Source organism: Scyliorhinus torazame, chromosome 9 (assembly GCF_047496885.1).
Source record: "Scyliorhinus torazame isolate Kashiwa2021f chromosome 9, sScyTor2.1, whole genome shotgun sequence".
In the NCBI taxonomy this organism is placed as follows: domain Eukaryota; kingdom Metazoa; phylum Chordata; class Chondrichthyes; order Carcharhiniformes; family Scyliorhinidae; genus Scyliorhinus; species Scyliorhinus torazame.
The window spans coordinates 160,124,912-160,147,107 of record NC_092715.1 but is presented as its reverse complement, the minus strand read 5'-3'; the positions used below and the strand labels follow the sequence as shown (position 1 = coordinate 160,147,107).

The following is a 22,196-nucleotide window of genomic DNA, read 5'->3' as shown; positions in this document are numbered from 1 at the left end:
CTAAATCCAATATTGCCCCTCCTCTGGTCGGACAATCTACATACTGTGTTAGAAAAGCTTCCTGGACACACTGCACAAACACCACCCCATCCAAACTATTTGATCTAAAGAGTTTCCACTCAATATTTGGGAAGTTAAAGTCGCCCATGACTACTACCCTATGACTTCTGCACCTTTCCAAAATCTGTTTCCCAATCTGTTCCTCCACATCTCTGCTACTATTGGGGGGCCTATAGAAAACTCCTAACAAGGTGACTGCTCCTTTCCTATTTCTGACTTCAACCCATACTACCTCAATAGGGTGATACTCCTCGAACTGCCTTTCTGCAGCTGTTATACTATCTCTAATTAATAATGCCACCCCCCCACCTCTTTTACCACCCTCCCTAATCTTATTGAAACATCTATAACCAGGGACCTCCAACAACCATTTCTGCCCCTCTTCTATCCACGTTTCCGTGATGGCCACCACATCGTAGTCCCAAGTACCGATCCATGCCTTAAGTTCACCCACCTTATTCCTGATGCTTCTTGCGTTGAAGTATACACACTTCAACCCATCTCCGTGCCTGCAAATACTCTCCTTTGTCAGTGTTCCCTTCCCCACTGCCTCATTACATGCTTTGGCGTCCTGAATATCGGCTACCTTAGTTGCTGGACTACAAATCCGGTTCCCATTCCCCTGCCAAATTAGTTTAAACCCTCCCGAAGAGTACTAGCAAACCTCCCTCCCAGGATATTGGTGCCCCTCTGGTTCAGATGCAACCCGTCCTGCTTGTACAGGTCCCACCTTCCCCAGAATGCGCTCCAATTATCCAAATACCTGAAGCCCTCCCTCCTGCACCATTCCTGCAGCCACGTGTTCAACTGCACTCTCTCCCTATTCCTAGCCTCGCTATCACGTGGCACCGGCAACAAACCAGAGATGACAACTCTGTCTGTCCTGGCTTTCAACTTCCAGCCTAACTCCCTAAACTTGTTTATTACCTCCACACCCCTTTTCCTACCTATGTCGTTGGTACCAATGTGCACCACGACTTCTGGCTGCTCACCCTCCCCCTTAAGGATCCTGAAGACACGATCCGAGACATCCCTGGCCCTGGCACCCGGGAGGCAACATACCTTCCGGGAGTCTCGCTCGCGACCACAGAATCTCCTATCTATTCCCCTAACCATTGAATCTCCTACAACTATTGCTTTTCCATTCTCCCCCCTTCCCTTCTGAGCCCCAGAGCCAGACTCAGTGCCAGAGACCTGGCCGCTAGGGCCTTCCCCCGGTAGGTCATCCCCCCCAACAGCATCCAAAACGGTATACTTGTTTTGAAGGGGAATGGCCACGAGGGATCCCTGCACTGTCTGCCTGTTTGTTTTTTTCCCCCTGACTGTAACCCAGCTATTCTTGTCCTGTACCTTGGGTGTGGTTACCTCCCTGTAACTCTTCTCAATCACCCCCTCTGCCTCCCGGATGATCCGAAGTTCATCCAGCTTCAGCTCCAGTTCCCTAACACGGTCTTTGAGGAGCTGAAGGTGGGTGCACTTCCCGCAGGTATAGTCAGTGGGGACACCGGTGGTATCCCTCACCACCCACATCCTACAGGAGGAGCATGTAACTGGCCTAGCCTCCATCCCCTCTTACCTTACAGAATATAGCTGCTGTGTGGACTAACTAGATCTCCGCCCTCCGACTCTGCTCCCAGTCAGCTACACTTCCTGTAAACTCCTGGCTCTCTTCGCACTCTTTGCGGAAATGTCGGAAACAAAATGAAAGGAGCACCTTACTCCCTCCTCACCTAACTCCCTCGGTCACCAAACTCTCACTATCGCACTCAAAAAGCACCAAATTCAGCACTCCCTCGGTCACCAAACTCTCACTATCGCACTCAAAAAGCACCAAATTCAGCACTCCCTCGGTCACCAAACTCTCACTATCGCACTCAAAAAGCACCAAATTCAGCACTCCCTCGGTCACCAAACTCTCACTATCGCACTCAAAAAGCACCAAATTCAGCACTCCCTCGGTCACCAAACTCTCACTATCGCACTCAAAAAGCACCAAATTCAGCACTCAGTGCAAACAAAAATGCTCAGTCAAGCATATTCAAGACAGAGATCAATAAATTTCCAGATGTTAAAGTCATCACGGGATTTGGGAAAAGTGTGGGAAAATCTCTGAAGTCGAAGGTCAGTCATGATCTGGTTGAATGATGGTGCTGGCTTGAGGGGCCAAATGGCCTACTCCTGCTGTTAATTCCTAGGTTCCCATGTTCCTAAATGCCATTACAGATGTAGAGTTAAGGATTACCTCTTTTAAACTGACAGGTAGGATTCCTTGTATTCAGTAGCTGAAATGTGAATACAGCATTAAGGGTCTGTCCTTCATCTTTGGAGGTGATGGGAAATGGGTGGTAGCAGATCGATTGCCCAATTTTCCTTGATATCAATGAGAAAATTCAGATGGGGTGTATAACAGGTGGCCAATCCATTACTACACACATCACACCCTCACCAAAGATGAATTCCACCTCCTGGGACTGTGCGACATCCCTTAGTTAGATTGTGATTAAAGATCTGTATGGTTCAAAACACTGTTCTAGATATTACATGCATGCATCAGACTTTTCATTTTATAAAGATGGTTCAATTTTAATTAACTGATAAAGTCTTCTAATAGCTTTCGCAATAACTAGATGAAATTAATCTTGATTTTTTAACAGTCAGGTAGCATGAAATAGCGAAGGAGCTTGGAACACCAGTAGTTCACTGTTTATAGAATTAGAGCATTACTTTCAATAGAACAAGTAAGTGTGCCAAAGTCTGAATTGTCACACTCATGTAGTATGGACTCATGGATTAATTTGAAATTAACCATTTACCTTAAAACAAAATGGAGAATGAACATTCTGAGTAAGATTTTCTGGCTGCTCATGCTAGTGGGATCTTTCGATCCCACTGACAGCGCTACTGCACCATGGGTTTCCCGCCAGCACCGGGTGATTCAATGGGAAATCCCACAGACAGTGGCAGGACCAACGGCGGGCCACCTCTCACCACCCACCACTGAGAAAAACACTATGGGGAGGCCAGAGAATCTCGCCCTCGTTTTTTAGAAACAAAATGGAGTTGAAGTGTCAGGAGACCTTTCTCTTGTTTGTCAATGTACATGGAATGACACAATGCCCTAGAATCAGCCTGCATTCTGGACAAGATATTAAGAGGCAAGCAACCTTTTGTGACATTTCATTTTGAAGGCATTAAAATGCAACAAATCTTTCCTGTGGATAAATGGTCTTTATCCAAATAGTTGCATAAACTAGCTCATCATGGGTTTGCGAACCTCTTGACTTCAAAATTAAATTCAAAAGAATGGGTATGGGAAGAATCCTGTTCTATCACAAAGACATATAAGTGGGCGTATGTCAAATGCCAAGGGATTAGAGACTATTTGTGAGAACAATGAAAAACAGATACCATGGTCATCTGACAGAAACCAAGGTTTGAATAAAGGTCATTTAAGATGCATTTTTAGAACAGGAGGCAGCGAAAAAGTGTTCCAGTCCAGCAAAGGAATGGGACCCTGCTTAAAATCCGTCAGGAGGCAGAGAATTTAGACAAGCCTTTACCTACCAATTAGAAGAATCAAACCATGTTTCGGCTACAGGAGTGAGACTACCTCAACTGGAACCAGAGAATCCTGCTACTGCAAACAGTAAGTGGCAAATCCATCTTAAACTCCAACCTCTATTTCTTCAGTGGACTGGGAATCACAGATGAAGACATATTAAAGGAAGCAAGTGTGACAGTTAAAAAGTGTGACTTTTAAGAACTACGTGCATGCTATCTTTGTTTTATCATCTTTTCTTGTGTATGTGTGCATCAATGTGACTGTGAGTGGGTACTATCGCAAATACATTTTGGGCTTTGAGTAATGAACATTTATCCTATCATTTGTCTGTTCTCGAGAGTTACAGTACTCAGAGGGTTAAAACACTTTTTGTTCTGTTTAAGAATACATCTGTCTTTGGTCAGTTGAGAGGTGGAAAAAGGGGGAAACTACATTCCATCTCTCCCCTGTCTGTAACAGAATGTATTTGGACATGTGGGTGTGAACAAGAGTAGTCTATGGTAGAAGATTGCGCTGGATGAAAGGGATTTTGAGAAATCTTATAATTTAAACTTTAAAGAATACCAGTTGCATCATTTGCTGTATTCCATGCAGAATGCAGATCCAAATTAAAATTCTGCGTGTTTCCAAAAAGGGTGACATCAATATTCTTAATTCACTATAGGCTGAATGAAAATGAAATGAAATGAAATGTATTCATTCAAATTATAAGCAGTCTGGGGTTTCCCACAACCCAAGGTAAATGTCAGGGTCGAGCCCTCCTTCACTTAGCCAGCTCACCTTGTTTCCATTTTTCAGCTATCAGCCCTTTGATTAGTATGAGGTGGGACTTTATCTGACTCCAGGAGGAGATTATGACTCTTAGAGCTGCTGGCCTCACAGAGGCTTACAGCTCTGAGCACTGAGCGGTGGCCGCTGCTGGTACTGCAGGTAAACCAAGGCAGTGGGGTTCAGCGATGGAGCTGGACGTTCAAGTATATCTGAGATCTCACTGCGGATCCTGGCGAGGGAGGGTGGTGTGCATGTTGGACAGGGCAGGGGAGAAAGGTGGATGCGGGGAGGCAAATACCATTGGGAAGGGCCTCTGATTGGCACCTGGAGGCTGGGAAGGAGATATACCCACTCCCCTACTTGGCCAGCAGCCTGCAGGGTTAAACTGGCTAGATAGCACATTGAGCACTGGCCTCTCCTGCCACCGGTTTAATCCTGGTGTTGCCAGGGTGAGGCTCTTAATTGGCATTAATTATCCACTTGTGAGCTTCAACTGGGCCACGGACAGGCAACCCACCTGACACCTCAATTGCCGCTCATACATTTGCAGTGGGTTTGGGAGTGGGCCTGCGGACATGCTGCTAATGGTACAGTGCTCTTATTTACAGGTCCACCTGCCTGCATTCCCACCCATGGACAGCTTGTAAAATGCAGCCCTATGTAGCTATGTCCAGCTCCAAACTGGCAGAAGAAAAAATGCAGACTGCTTTTATAAACTTATATTTGTCTTCCACAGGATCTAGAATTGATTTCTAGTTCTTGAAAGGCAAGAAAAATAAATCAGGTTCCATCCATGTGCTATGCAGCGCCCATGTTGTGGAAATCTAGCTGCTGATACAGATCAGTGCACTGGCCTGGTGTGGCACTGCATACTAATCTGAAAGCCAGAAATGACTTTTCTCTGAATTGTCTGATATATCCCTCTTTCTGGCTGCTGAGCTTCGCTGCCATGGAAACAAAGATCTCTAAATGCGTAAAAGCCCAATATCAACATCTCCAGCGTATTCCAAAAGTGTGTAGCAAAGAAAATAGCTTGTCACAATCTGACAGTGCTGCCGTTTCAAGATAAAACAACCAATAATGAAACAACAGGAAATGAATGAAATTCTCTCTAATTAGGATTAATGATGATCCAAACGTCTTCACGTTGTTACTTTAGGTGAGGTAGTTTTCAAACTGACAGATCATGCTTCTGTCTGCATTCGCAAAGGAATAGCTTTCCTCCAATGGTAGTAGGCGTTATGATGGACTGTTGCTAAACTGAATTTGTTCAGGGAAAATGCAGAGGAGAGGGGGGAATACTTGAAATAAAAATATCACAAAAATATCCCAAATAAAGAATATTTTACAGTGATTACTGCAACTGTGTACATATTATGTTGTTCCTCCGCATTAACAGTCAATTCTGAATTGAATTCAGAATTAAACTGTTAATGCAGAGGAACAAATAATAACATAGCTTCCCTGCAAAGGCTTTAAATGATTAACTGTAATCTATCACAAAAAGCTAAGAGAGTCATCAACAATTGCTGCTATTTGAGAATCAATTCTCTTGGAAAAGTCTCCTGTTTCTAAATACAATACCAGTGCCAATAACTGACATGTTGAAAATGTTCAAATGCTTTACCGTTGGAATCATTTTTTGAAGAGAATGAAATCTGCTGCTGGGTCAGCTGGAACAACTTTGATTATTTTAGTTCAAAAAAATGTCACAGAATTAATTCCTGACTGAGGAAATGTTAATTATATGTCAGTCCTTTCAGTGTGACCTGAGATATCAAGGGACACATTTTATGACTCCATCATTACAGCACTGAATTTGAGAGACAGCCTGGATTTATTGTGCTGTATGTATAAAAAAAATACACTTGCCATTAGGGCATCCTGGTTTATTTGAAACTTAACAAAACTAAAAGAGTAATACAAAATGTTGATCGGTGAGGATTCAAATGGAATGATGACTACTGTATTAGGTCTGCCTGAGGCTGCTATCTCTTGGGAAAGTAACACATGCCAACCCTCTCTCCTTCTCCGGGAGCACCATCCCAGTGGTACATAGATTAAAAACACAAGACATAGGAGCAGGAGTAGACCATATGGCTCCTCGAGTCTGCTCTGCCATTCAGTACGATCATGGTTGATCTTTTGCCTCAGCTTCACTTTCCTGCTCACTCACCAAGTCCCTCAATTCCCTGTGTGACCAAAAATCCATCGATTTCACCCTTAAATATAAAAACATTGAAGATGCCAGCAGGCTGCTTGTGTACAAACCCCAGAGAGGGAGTCAGCAGTGGCTTCTTCCTAGGCAGAGATTGCCATGAAATGAGGGCCACCTCGTTCTCATGATCCCTTTTCAGCACAATAATAGTCAACTATCTCTCAGGATATTGAGTCTTAAGAGAGAAACTAGCATACAAAAAAGAATGCCATATTTAGCCACCCAGAACAGGGCAAATTCATTCTGGTTGCTTTGGGGTTTGTTATATTAAAAGAAAATGCTTACTTCTATTCAGGGACATCAGAACCATAAAGGAAAGGTTTCAGTTAACTGATGTTGACTTATTGGTCCTGATATTTACATACAGGTAGACGGGGAGCAATTTGGAGAGATTGAAAGTAGTTGATGAGCCTGGCAAGCCTTGGGACACCATTCAGCAGGACTTTGTTATCATATTTTGATTCCGATTCCTGTGCAGCTTCCTCCAAAATTGACAGGCTGTCAGGCAGAAATCCAGCAACATGAGGCCACACCTGATAACCTCTGGGGAAATTTCCTAGCAATAGGAAGGGACAGGCTGCAGATCAAGGCTTAGCAGTGGGGAGGGGTGTGGAGTTGTCAACATTACAGCCGTGGAGCAGATTATGGGTCAGGGCCTGTGGCATGGGGGTCGACCATGATTGCAGTGCAGGCCGGAGATCGTGGGTTGATGCAGGGCATGCGCCAGAACATGCTGGCGCTCCCGCGCATGCGTCAACTCACGCTGGCCGGCAGAGGCCCTTCGGCGCCAATTGGCACGGCGCCAACCACTCCATCGCCGGCCTAGCCCCCGGAAATGTGGAGGATTCCTCAGGCCTAACCATCTTCAGCTACTTCATTATTGACTTTCCCTCAATTATAAAGTGAGAAATTGGCATGTTCATTAATGATTGCAAAGTGTTCAGTTCCCTTTTTAAGGGTCAGGAAATGACCATCTCCAACAACAGAGATTCTGAACATCATACCTTGACAATCAATGGGATTACCATCACTGAATCCCCCACCATCAATATCCTGAGGATTACCATTGACCAGAAACTTAACTAGATCAGGTACATAAATACCTTTGCTGCAACATCAGGGCAGAGGCTCAGTGCTCTGTGATGAATAACTCACCTCTTGACTCCATGGGGCTGGTTTAGCACAGGGCTAAAGAGCTGGCTTTTAAAGCAGGCCAGCAGCACGGTTCAATTCCCGTACCAGCCTCCCCGAACAGGCGCTGGAATGTGGCGACTACGGGCTTTTCACAGTAACTACATTTGAAGCCTACTTGTGACAATAAGCGATTTTAATTTCATTTCATGAAGTATTTTCACCATCTACAAGGCATAACTCACTTGCTCCACTATTCAATGAGATCAAAACTGATCTGATATGATAAACCTCCACTTTCCCATCTTAAACCCACAGCCCTTAATTTTCATACTGATTAAAAATCTGTCTACCTCAGCCTTAGATGTTTGCAGCTCCCACAACACTTAAGAAGTTCAACATTATTCAAGGCAAAGCAACTCACTTGAGCAGCACCCCATCCACAACGATTCACTGTCTCCATCACCGATGCACTTTGGCAGCAGAGTAAACCACCTACAAGACGCGCTGCAAAAATTCGTTCAGGGCTTCTCTGAAAGCACTTTTCAAATTTGCAACCTTTAGCGCCCAGAATTTCTAGGCAGCGGTTGCCTAGAAATGCACCACTGCCAGTTCCCCTCCAAGTCACTCATGATCCTGACTTGGAGTTATGCCTGTGTTCCTTCATAGCTGCTGGACTAAATTCCTGGAACACCTTCCTGAACAAGAAGGCAGCTTTTCAAAAATAAATTTAGAGTATCCATTTATGTTTTTCCAATTAAGGGCAATTTAGCATGGTCAATCCACCTACCCTGCACATCTTTGCATTGTGGGGGTGAGACCCAGGCAGACACAAGTTCCACACAGACAGTGACCCGGGGTAGGGATCGAACCAGGGTCCTCGGCTACGTGAGGCAGCAGTGCTAACCACTGTGCCGCCATGCCACCTCCATTTCCACTTTCTAAAGGACAATTAGGGATGGGAAATAAATGCCAACCTTGCCAGCAATACTAACAACCGATGAGTGAAGAAATAAAAACGAATCTCCATTCACAATTACCCATTGCAAGCGGGTTTGCTGTAGAAACCTCTGTAAAACTCCATCCCCAGAAGAACCTTCCCAGTAATTTTGATGAATAAACTGAGCCCAGGGAATATGACAACTGCAAAACACATTGCTTTTTTGATTAAGATCGTACAAAATTGATGAGGAAATCAAAACAATGAGCTTACATTAGATTTAAAAAATCAAATGCAATATTAAAAACATCTGTAATTCTGTAATTGTCTTGGAATGAAACTGCTGTCTGAACAAATAAATTACAGATATGTTTCAGACATTTAATTAGAGGCTCGCAGTTGATTTCAGAAGGTATGGATGATGGGGATGTGTTTAATGGAAAATAGAACAGCACATTGTTTCATAAACACATGGTGAAAGCTATTGTGCATTGAGAAAATTTGCTATTAATTTAAACACTGGATCTTAATCATGTACTTGATGAATCATTTTCTCCTTTCTCTCTCTGCATTACGTTATTACTAGTGCTCTTACCAGCAGTTCCACATACAACATCCATAACATCAGGACAAGCTTTTACATCTCCCTTACTTTTAAAAATATCTATAATACAGCCATAGTAGTACAGGCAGCTGCTGCTATTAGATAAATCTGGTTAAATTCTTCAGTCCCAGATGGGGTCAAAAGCATATGTCAACCGCATCCACTTCACTGCACTCCCTCCCTCTGGCAGAGTAATGCCAATGTTGTTTCTCTCATCTCATTCTACACATACATCCACACTGATGAGATACATTGGGCGGGATTCTCCCCAACCCGGCGGGGGAGGGGGGGTCCCGGCGCCGAGGAGTGGCATGAACCACTACAGCGTCGGGCCGCCCCAAAGGTGCGGAATCCTCCGCACCTTCAGGGGCTAGGCCCGCCCCGGAGTGGTTTGCGCCCCGCCGGCCGGCGGGGAAGGGGCTTGGTGCCATGCCAACCGGCGCCGAAGGGCCTCCGCCGGCCGGTGCGAGTTGGCGCATGCACAGCGGGGTTCATCTCCACGTCGGCCATCGCGGAGGACCACAGCGGCCGACGCGGAACAATAGCGTGCCCCACGGCACAGGCCCGCCCGCGGATCGGTGGGCCCCGATCGCGGGCCAGGCCACCATGGGGCCACCTCCCAGGGCCAGATCCCTCCGCGCCCCCCCCGAGGACCCCGGAGGCCGCTCGCGCAGCCCGGCCCCACCGGCAAATTCCTGGTGTAACATACGCCGATGGGACTGGCCGAAAACGGGTGGCCACTCGGCCCATCGCAGGCCGGAGAATCGCCAGGGGGGGGGCGCTGGCAGCGGCCACCAACCGGCGCAGCGCGATTCCCGCCTCTGCCAAAGCCCCGGCGCCGGAGAATTCGGCAGCTGGCGAGGGCGGGATTCACACCGCCCCCCAGCGATTCTCCGACCCGGCGGGGGGGGTCGGAGAAACCCGCCCCAGTGTCTACAATGACCAGATAAGAAAATGATTCATATACTTATTCTATGACATTATGAATGGATAAATTTATCTAGATTGAAATTCCTCAGTGAACATTTGTCAGATTGGTGACATGTTTGGATGGATTTCTTGTTTGCGTTAAATTAAGTAATGTAAATGATATTGTTAAATCAAAAAGGATTCCAATCTGAACAAAGTAATATGCTAAAGTAGTAGACAGATGGATTTTTACTCTGATATGACTGATGTAATTTCATTTTTAACATCCGTTTCTAGGACCGCTTCGATCCTTCTACTTTCAGTTCATGTATTATATAGCATCCTGCAGATGTTAAGAGATTTGTAGCCATTCTGTCACTGAAGTCCAAGTTGAATAAACAGCCTTAAACACTACTGATATATGACACCATATTATGCTTGCAGGCCTGTCACTAAATTAAGGCAATGATATACTGTTATATTATTCATAAAGCACTAAAAATTAATTGTTATGTGAATATATGTCCCAAGGTGCTACATTCGCTGTTGCACTATAGTCAAGTGCCGAGTAACAATGTATCAGTTCACCAGTCTCATGGAGAGATGCAAGAAATATGGTGGCAGCAGTTTTCTGTGACCAAACCCAAACATTTTAAACAAATTTAATGCTGAATTGGATTGAAAAATAACCTGAATTGGTTGCAGAAAGAAAGACAACAATAGAGTGAATATTGAAAAACAAAATGGCCACCATAACGACAATGAAAGCACAGTGCCTGCTGAGGATGAATTGGAAGGTTGAGGATGTCATTTGAAGAGTTTAAACAGAAGTGTAGACTGACTTTCAGTATCTTTCCAAAAGGCACCAGCAAAGAGGAAAAGATCGGTTGTGTCATTTTGTGGGCAGGAGAGAAAGGGTTAAATTTGGTTAATAGGTGAAAACTGAGTGAAGATGACAGCAGAAACCCAGACAAAAATTTGTAAAATTAAGCTCACATCTCCAGCCACATCATCAGTTCTACCAAAATGATTTTCAGAGGCTGGTTTAGCACACTGGGCTAAATCGCTGGCTTTTAAAGCAGACCAAGGCAGGCCAGCAGCACGGTAGCATTGTGGATAGCACAATTGCTTCACAGCTCCAGAGTCCCAGGTTTGATTCCGGCTTGGGTCACTGTCTGTGCGGAGTCTGTCCTCCCCGTGTGTGCGCGTGGGTTTCCACCGGGTGCTCCGGTTTCCTCCCACAGTCCAAAGATGTGCAGGTTAGGTGGATTGGCCATGATAAATTGCCCTTAGTGTCCAACATTGCCCTTAGTGTTGGGTGGGGTTGCTGGGTTCTGGGGATAGGGTGGAGGTGCTGACCTTGGGTAGGGTGCTCTTTCCAAGAGCCAGTGCAGACTTGATGGGTCGAATGGCCTCCTTCTGCACTGTAAATTTTATGATAAACCATATGATTCATGTTGCCATGGAGAAGGATGTAGAGGAGGTAATTGAAAAGAGCAGGTTACAGGCTTCCCTACAAATCAATGAATATCACAGACAGCTGGCAGCTTTGTGCCATCGGCAGAGAAAAGAGGCTGCTTGGCTTTGACGACTAATATAGCTGAAGGCAGGAGGGAGATGATCTTTCAAGGAAATCCAGAAAATTCATCCAGCCGTGGCCAGAGGGGAAGGATCATTGGGACAGGCTTAATTGTTGGTAGTAGATTTAGAAAACTCTCCAAAAACTAGGGCAAGTATCTGGATGCAGTCACTCAAAGTAAATATTCAATGAAATGGAAAGTGAGAATCCATTGGAAGCTAGGGTCAACCGTGAACTGTTGTTATAAGGATTGAATTTTCTGCCGAGAGTTGATTGTGTGATAAGCATAAAAGAGAAACAGACCTTCTGTTGGTCAAAGTATAAATTTCCTACAAAAGTAAGTGTTAGTTCATGGTGTTTTTAATTGTTTGTTACAGTAAAAATCTTAAAACATGAAATCTTGATGCCATCTGTTTCAGCTATTACTAGAAGTTCGAATTTCTTTTTGAACATAATTAATCTCTACAAGGATCATAATAGCTGCTATATAAGGTTCTACACACCCTGAAGTACAAAAGGATTTAATTGGAAAGGACAAGTTCACAATATTACAGGTTGTTGACACTGCCAGGACACACAAAGCCATAAGTAGACTGATGAAAATGCTGACTACCCAAATAGCTTGCTTTCAAAGAGAAAGGGTTGATGCAGTAAAACATCAATAAACGAATGCACTCCAGGCAGAGTAAAGTATGTAAGAGCTGTGCATGCCCATATGAGTTCACAGCAGAGAGAAGGAAATATCCCAAACTGCAGAGCTTGAGAATAGCAAACTCAAGATGTGCAGAACTAAGAAGGTGGTAAATATGTTGTCAGAGACAGAGCAACAGGGCAAATGAGAAGCAAAAAGAACCAAAACATCCATACCCTAGGCAATGATGATAAGTATGAGGGCACAATAGGCATAGGAAACAGCCGCATTAAATGGTTGGATGCAACAGTTGCCAGAGAAAAGAAATTCACGCAATCATTCAGATTAAGGAGGATGAGAAATCAGGCCACAATTTGAAGTTGAAGCGTGATATTGGAGTATAGAGTGCCACTATCCCACTCGGACTATACCAGAAGACATTTCCTGAAAATCCAAAAGTAAATGGATATCCAAGGAACGGTGCTGTGCAACTGAGCAACATCATGCGAACAGCAAATGAGGGCACTGAGATTCAAAACCTAGGAACAACCCAAATCAGAGGAACACACAAAGGAAAGGTGTTACCTGTATGTTCTACATCACTGAAACAGAAGGTCCTGCTATCCTAGGGATGAGAAATTGCAAAGAGCTGCAGCTTATCTCGGTAAACCATGAAATAAAAGATCCAGGTATAAAGCTCCTAGTGAACTTAGTACCATCAAAACTGAATCAGATTAAAAGTTAAGACCAGCCAATTCCAGAATAATCATACCCAAAATGATGCAGGAAGAATTTCTCTGGGAGATGCTTGAAGACCACATGGGAAAGGCGAAGCATAAGCTCAGGACCAGATCAGCTGTGTACTGGATAGGTACCTACAAAGACATTGAAAGAATGGTGTCTACATGCAATGTATGCCAGCAGTACAGAAATACACTGTACAAAGAAGAGGTGATGGCTACTGGAGAACCACCCAGAACATGGCATACTTTGGAAGTCGATTTATTCATCCACAATCAAGGATGGTATCACATAGGTGCAGACCATGACTCAAAGTTCTTTTTTGTCAAAAAGGTGAAAGATTTGAAAGCTCCAACAATCATCTCAGCAGTATGAGTTCTCGCTGAGCAAGGTATTCCTGAAAGCATAAATGTGACAATGAAACCCAATTCATCTCCAGGGAATTAGGAAATTCACTGAGGACTATGGATTCTACATCATTACCTCTTCATCATATTACTTAAAGAGACGAGGGTTAATAGGAAAAAAACATTCAGACAGTCAAGAGAGCCCTTACAAAATGCCGAGAAGAAAGGAAGACCCAGACCTTGCCTTCTTGTTACTCTGATCTGAACCTCTCAAGGCTGACATGAAATCTACTGCAGAGCTGTTGAATGGAAGAATATCTAAACCTTCTCTGTCAAGCAAGATGTTCCCTCTAACTGACCAGGAGGAAGTAAGACAACAGCTCATTGATGCTCAGGTAGATGAACGTCACTACTTCAACAAGTATGTCAGATTTCTGCCTGCATTGTTAAAAGGAAAATCTGTACATGTACAGGATCCAATCATGAAAGCTCAAAATCCGGGAAAGGTTGTGGGCGAAGCTGGGACTCCTAAGGTGATACATCACTGAGACTGAAGCCGCTGAGCAAATGAGAAGGAGCAGAATTCATATTCGACCTACATCTGAGCTGGAAAAGTGAAAAAAAACATCAACATCACTAATCAGAGAGATAACATGAACAGTATCAATAACAAATGGTGGAACATCAACAACAAGTGCCACAACATTAGCAACATCAAACACATCTTCTACACGAGGAGCAACACACACAACATCACCTGTGCAGCGTGTCAGCGCACCAGTGAGAGTGATGAATACCAAATCTACAAGGTCGAGCCACAACATTCTACCACCTAAGTGATTACCGTGAATAATATTTTAGGAAAAGAAAACAAGCTATAAAAGACTGTTAAGGTGTTCTGTTTATTTATAAAGCTTGTTTGTTAACCTTCTTTAGAAAAAAAGTTAATGATTGGAAGAGTTAGATAGATTATTTAGAACTAGGACAGGATTTAACTAAATGGGAACAAAGTCCCATAGTGAACTTGCAGTGCCGAGAAACATAACGCTATAAAACAGCACTTGCATTAGATAGCCGGCTCCAGTGGGGAAGTGAGGCTAAGGCCACACATAGCCGTGTTTTGTGCACTGCCAGGGTTCCAGGCTGGCATTGCCAGGCTGCCCAGGTGGCACCAACAGTGCCATGTTTCCACCTTGCCCAAAGGGCATGCACCTAGGGACCTCCGATCCCCTGGCAGACCCCCACGAGTGCCGTTCTGTCTGATTCCCATTTGTGGAGACGAGTACTGAACAACACTCACCCAAGATCTCCAAGGCAAAGGAGATCGATCCCACACCTCGTGTACCTCAGGAATCTGCACATTAAAGTGACACCAGCTTTAATATGCAGATTTACTGAAAAGTGTCACATCGCAACATTTTGCAAGAGCGCATTAGATCTTGCAAGGTGCTGCAAGTTGGGTAGATCCCGGGAGTGGGGCCTCTCAGTTTCTATTGGTCACGCTGTGCCAAGCTGTTTTTCAGGCACAGCATAGCCGCAAAATCGCGGCCCACATCTAGTAACTCTAAAACATGGGGCGGGATTCTCCGACCCCCGGCGGGCCGGAGAATCGCCAGGGGACGGCGTGAATCCCGCCCCGTTGCCGGCTGCCGAATTCTCCGGCGCTGGTTTTTTGGCGGGGGCGGGAATGGCGTTGCGCCGGTCGGGGGCCGTTGGCAGCGGCACCCCCGGCGATTCTCCGCTCCGCGATGGGCCGAGTGGCCGCCCGTTTTCGACCGATCCCGCCGGCGTAAATTACACAAGGGTCTTACCAGCGGGGCCTGGCTCTGGGGCAGCCTGCGGAGTCCCCGGGGGGGGCACGGGGGGATCTGGCCCTGGGGGAGCCCCCATAGTGGCCTGGCCCACGATTGGGGCCCACCGATCTGCGGGCGGGCCTGTGCCGAGGGGGCACTCTTCCCCTCCGCACCGGCCGCTGTAAAGCTCCGCCATGGCTGGCGCGGAGAGGAAATCCCCTGCGCACGCGCTGGAACACGTTGGATCCTCCTGGCGCTCCCGCGCGTGCGCCAACTTGTGCCAGTCAGCGGAGGCCCTTCGGCGCCGGTTGGCGGGGAGCCACCAACCCCGCCAGTGCCGGCCTAGCCCCCGAAGGTGCGGAGGATTCCGCACCTTCCAGGGGGCCCGACGCCGGAGTGGTTCACGCCACTCCTCGGGGCCGGCAAGGTCCGCCCGCCGGATACCGGAGAATCCTGCCCATGGTATCCATGAGGCACTGTGATCCATCAGCAAAAGCAGAATTGTACTCAACCACAATCTGTAACCTCATGGCCGGCATATACTTCACTTAAGGTATAGTGGTATTGTCACTGGACTAGTAATCTTGAGACCCAAGAAAATGCTCTGGTGACCTTAGTTTGAATCCCACCACAGCAGATGGTAGAATGTGAAAAAGTCAAATAATGGTGATGAAACCATTGTCGAGAGATATAAAAACCCATCTGACTCGCTAATATCTTGAAGGGAGGGTAATGTACGTGTGGTTGACACATAAATGACCTCTGAAATGGCGTAACAAGGCACTTGGTTCAAGGGCAATTCATGATGGATAAAAAATGCTGACTTTGCCAGTGATGTCCACATCCCATGAAATATTTATTTTCAATTTACTGTTAGCAACAAGCTGAGTAATCAACCCTGGTTCAATGAAGAGTGAAGGAGGGCATCCCAGGAGCAACACCAGACATACGTAAAGAGGTGTCACCCTTGAGAAGCTACAACATAGGACTAAATGTAAATGTTGCCACAGTCCCTGAGGACCAGAGGCTGCTTTCCCCCTTGAGAGCTGACTGGTGGGTCAACTGAGGGTCATCACACCTCAGGCAAGGGGAAACGTTGTGAAGGCGGGGCTTTTATGAATACCCTCATCTGGTACATGAATTGAACCTGAGCTGTTGCCGTCGCTCTGTATAATGAACCAGCCACCTGAATCGTTCCCCCCTAAATATAGGTCTATGACACTTCAACCAGTAGAGATAGCATGCAATAGACAGAGCCAAGTGATTCTACAACCAACAGATCAGATGAAAGCTCGACAATCCTGCCAAATCTAGTCATAGAATCATAGAATTTACAGTGCAGAAGGAGGACATTCGGCCCATCGAGTCTGCACTGGCTCTTGGAAAGAGCACCCCACTTAAGCCCACCCTCCACCCTATCCCCGTAATCCAGTAACCCCACATAACCTTTTTTATGGACATTAAACGTAATTTATCATGGCCAATCCACCTAACCTGCACATCTTTGGACTGTGGGAGGAAACCGGAGGACCCGGAGGAAACCCACGCAGACATGGCGAGAATGTGCAGACTCCATACAGACACTGACCCAAGCCGGGAATCGAACCTGAGACCCTGAAGTTGTGAAACAACTGTGCTAACCACTGTGCTACCGTGCTGCCCATCCTGTCATGAATAGTGGTAGACAATTATGCAACTAACAGGAGGAGAAGACTCCACAAATATCCCCATCCTCAATTTGGGGGGAGCGCAGCATATCACTGCAAAAGACAAGACTGAAGTATTTACAACCAACTTCAGCCAGAATTGTCAGGTTGATGATCCATCTTGCCCTGTTCCTGAGGTCCCCAGCATCACGGATACCACTCATCAGCTAATTCAATTCACCCACATGATATGAAGAAATGGCTGAAGGCACTGGGCACTGCCGAGACGATTGGCCCTGACAACATTCTGGCAGTTGCGCTGAAGACTTGTGCTCCCGAACTTGCCAGGCCCCTAGCTGTTCCAGTAAAGCTACAATACTGGCTACAATCTGACAATGTGGAAAATTGCCCAGAAATGTCCTGTGCAAAATAGCAAGACAAATGCAACCTGTCCAAATACCGTTCCATCAGTCTACTCATGATTATCAGTAATCATGTGGAAAATGTTGTTGACGTTGCTACCAAAAGGCACTTACATAGCAAGAACCTACTTATTAATATCAGTTTGGGTTCCACGAGACACTTAGCTTCTGAACTCATTACAACCTTGTTCCAAACATGGATAAAAGAGTTGAAAAAGAGTTGAGGTAAGAGTGACTGGCCTTAACATCAAGGCAACATTTGACTGAATGTGACACCAAAGATCCCCAGCAAAACTGAAGTCAATGGGAAATCAGGGTCAAAACCCTCCACTGATTGGAAACATACATTTGTGGTTGTTGGAGGTCAATCATTACAGTCCCAGGATCTCGCTTCAGCAACTCTTCTGGGTAGTGTCCTCTGCTCAGTCACCTTCCTCTGCTTCCTCAATGACGTTCCCTCTATCATTAGGTCGGATAATTTGCTGATAATTTCACAATGTTCAGTATCATTCCTAACTCCTCAGATGCTGAAGCAGCCAGTGTCCCTATATGCTGAAAGACCTGGACAATATTGAAGCATAGGCTGATAAATGGTCAGTGATACTTGCACCAAACAAGTGCCAGGCAATGACCATCTCGAATAAGAAAGAATCCAACCCTCGCCCCCTTGGCAATCAATGGCATGACCATCGCTGAACATCTTGGTGTAACCATTGATCAGAAATTGACCAGAAACTGACCTGGACCAGCTATATAAATACTGTGGCTATAAGAGTTGGTCAGAGGTTGAGACTTCTGCGGTGAGTTTCCCACCTCCTGTCTCCCCGAAGCCTGTCCACCATCTACAAAGCACAAGTCAGGAGTGTAATGGAATACTCTCCACTTGCCTGGATGAGTGCAGCTCCAACACTCAAGAAGCTCAACGCCATCCAGGATAAAGCAGCCAGCTTTAATGGCACATTTTTGATGTACACCTTAAACATTCACACCCTCCATCATCGGCGCACATTGGCAACAGTGTCTGCAATCAGTGTGTGACAATAAAACAAACCCAGATCCAAATCTACAAGATAATCTTCAGCAATTCATCAAGCTTCCTTTGACAGCACCTTCTAAACCTGTGATCTCTGCCACTTAGAAGAAAAAGGGCAACAGATTCATCAGAACACCACTACCTGAATGTTCCTCTCGAAGCCCCGCACCATCCAGAGTTGAAAATATATCACCACCTCTTCAGTGTTGCCAGGTCAAAATTCTGGAACTCCCTTCCTGACAACACTGTGGTAATACCTACACCACATGGACTGCAGTGATTATAGAAGGCAGCTCACCACCACCTTCTCAAGGGCAATTAGGATGGGCAATAAATGCTGGCCTACCAAGTGACACTGACATCCCATGTAAGAATTTAAAAAATGATATTGATATAGAGCCACTATATATTCTTTTAAAGAATTAAGAATGTTAAGTTACATTATTTTCAAAGAGCTAGGAACTATTTGTTATGTGAATACATATCCTTGGATGCCACATTTACTGTTGCACTGCTGTTATGTGCTGTGTAACAATGCACCAGCCCACCAGCCACATGGAGAAATACAAGAAATACACTTGATGAAACTCCAGCATTTTTGAGTGAAAAGTGTGATTATTTTGAACATATTGAGAACCAGTCATTAAAATAACATAACAATGTTAAGGTGCTTTCATTACAGCAGTGCACTTGTTTTAGATGTCATGGTGATAAATTTTAAGTTGCTTTCCAGGGTTTCTGTTACTCATACACTGAAGCAGATGGATGATAGTATCCCCAACAATATTATTACGGTAATAAGACAGTGTTACATCAGCACTTTCACTTCTTAATAGTAAAAAAGCTTTTGATTGCACATGCTCTAGAATTCCTGAGCTTGGGGAGCAAGGGTCACAGTGGCAATGAATGTTGGGTGGGCGGACTGAGATTTCACGCAGGATCTGATTGTGCCAAATCTTTCCTCTTTATTTTAACCACTACATAATTTGGTTGGAAGTGCTTGTTGGCGTTTCTCATGTCTCCCCCAGTCCATATAGATGTCAGTGGAAGAGGCAGAACTGTTGGGGAAGAAATGCCACCTGACATGTCACCAATGTGAAGCACACCAGCACAATCAGATCCTGATGGAAATGGAGTTCAGAACCTCAGGAAATACCAATCTCCTAATGACAACAAAGAATTTATTTTAAATTTATGTTTTAGACCTAATTTAGTTGAACAGTTAGTCAGGTATCATAGTGCTAAGGTCCCCCTAACCCTAGCGTAGACGTCTCCTTATCCTGGGATTTAGCCAGGGTCAGAGCCACAGAAAACATTTGTGTCTGGAACCCTGTTCAGCTATATTTCTGGAATGAAGTCCAGCTCCAGGAATTTCATACCTTCTAGAGATTTCAACAGCTCATGATTGTGAGTATATTTATAGCCCAATGAGCCCTCCAGAAAAATGCAGCCTTGCCCAGTTGCCTGAGTGCCACATCGATGCATCGTTAAGGCTAAACTCTAACACTTAAGCACCAGCTGGAAGGTTAATGATTAGTAAGATTTTTTGTGTTTAATATAGAGTCATTCAATATAGAGACTGCGAAGCACCTCAAAATGTTTCATTGTGTTAAAGGCAGGATATAAATATAAGTTGTTGCTATTTAAATACAGAAATGAGTATCCCCACTTAAGACTTATGATAAAAGGGTCATTCCTAAATGTTATTTTCAGGTATTATGTACGTATGGTATTTTCAATGTATTTTAATTCTGTTCAATCTTTGTTCTATTCTAATCACATTTGTTAGTTAAAATGAACAATGCTGAATCTGTTCTAAATGTGGTGTTGCACAACCACAAAAGTATCGGAGATTACAACGCAAAATCCAGAACCTTTCAGAGTCAGGTCAGGACAGCTTTGAAGGAATGGGCAGGGTTTGGTTCAGGGTGGGGGTTCCACCACTAAATCCTACCTAAGAACTTATAAAAGGAATCACATGCATCAATCAGTGAACATCAACTTGAATTTGAAAAACTTCCCAGTTGAACTTATCTTAATCCTATACAAATGTTTCAATGTGCCTTCTTTTGTTCTCTTCAGATTCGGATAGATGTTTCGTTGGTTAAGTGTAGCTATAGTCTTTTTTTAAATAGGCAGAGCAGGGGCTATAAACAGCAATCTAAAAAAACAAGTTCAATTTTTCAGACCAACGTTCAGAATGCAGCTTTGCCAGTCAGCATGTCTGAAGTGCAGGGGCTGAAGGGAAATTATTCACGAGTAACATGCCAGGCTGGTTATGATGATGTCACACAAGCTGGAGAGGATAGCTTGTCTGTCAGCAATGGGTGACTTTGATGTATATAGCAAGCACGAGCATGTTAGGAATACAAGAAGAACCTTGTTAGTTAAAGTGAACATTGAGATTCTCAAACCTGTTCCACCATTTGATTAAGTCATAGCTGATCTGTATCTTAACTCAATCTACCCACCGCGGTTCCACAACCCTTTGTTCGGTTTTGAAATGCTTAATTAATCTAGCCTCAATGGTAATTTAGGGGAGAGAGTTCCAGATTTCCATCATCCTCTGCATAAAAGAAAATTGCAGGAGTAGGGGAAAAGGGGGCAGTGTGAGACGGGTTGAATTGCTCTTGCAGAGAGCCAGCCCAGACATGCCAGGCTGAATGGCTTCCTTCTGTGATGTAACTATTCTATGATTCTATAAGAAAGCGCTCCCTGATATAGCTCTGTAATGGTCTAGCTGTAATTGAAAGATTCTTGATCTGGACTCCCACACAGCTATTTTTAGCATGTTGCAGATATAGCCATTGCTATGGTAAGAATTTCTTTACTGAATTATAATGGTGATTTACTGCAGTAGAGCATTTATTATAACTAACACATTACTTTGTTATTCTGTTTCACAGGTTAAAGAATAATAGTAATATTGTAAGTAAATGTCAACTTACACTTACCCTATAGTAGTCTGTGCTGTACACATCTCTGGACATGCCAAAATCACCGATCTTCACCAGCAAGTTTTCTCCCACCAGGCAGTTACGAGTAGCCAGGTCACGATGAACAAAGTGTTGAGATGCCAGATACACCATCCCCGCTGCTATCTGCATGGCAATATGTAGCATTTGTGACTGAGTCAGCTCTGCCATTCTGTTGCACTGGCCATCACTGAGGAACACAGCATCAGGTCCATGGGACCTGGAGATTCAACAAAAGGGCATTAAGCTAAATTAGTATTTGCAAAGTGGTGTGTTGGATTTATGGTAATCTTAACTTCGCTCATGAGGAATCTCTTCTGTGAACCTGCATATTTTCACCCAGTTGTACATTCCCTTTCCCTCATGTGCCTGTTTCTCTACTTCTGTACAAGACAAAAGACAGATGTAAAGTATAATTGAAGTGGGGATCATACAGCACTGTGTCTATTTAACAATAATTAAAATTAGCTGAAATTACAGTCTAAGTATTAATAAGATCTTCCAGTTGACCCGAATAATTTGAAATGTGACATTGAACATATACTAACACAACCAGTCCTGAAATAATACCTTCACAAGAATGAAAATGTTTTTCTAAATGAACTGTGTATATGTTTATTATTGATAAATAGGTGGCAAGTTTCCTTCAAGATTAAAATGAAAACATATTAGTAAAGACACTCATATTTACAATGTGGTGGTCGCATACAAATATGCCAAGAATTCAGAATAATTATTTTAAAATTTATCACAAGTTGCTCATCAAAAGTCACAAGTCTGGCTGTTGCTTCAATGTGACTGAGGTGGAAGATTCAGTAAAATGTGCAGATAATT

General features: G+C 44.4%; 1 protein-coding gene across 3 annotated transcripts in view; it reads right to left on the bottom strand.

The window, feature by feature from the left end:
* Nucleotides 1-22,196, bottom strand: part of ntrk2a (neurotrophic tyrosine kinase, receptor, type 2a) — a 358,867-nt gene that overhangs the window by 43,697 nt on the left and 292,974 nt on the right. For 2 of the 3 annotated variants that reach the window (XM_072516692.1, XM_072516693.1), the window contains exon 15: nucleotides 21,342-21,582. In XM_072516692.1, coding sequence (XP_072372793.1) covers nucleotides 21,342-21,582 — 241 coding nt within the window. Of the gene's footprint in view, nucleotides 1-21,335; nucleotides 21,583-22,196 lie in introns of all 3 variants that reach the window. The other variant, XM_072516690.1, reaches the window with a different exon arrangement.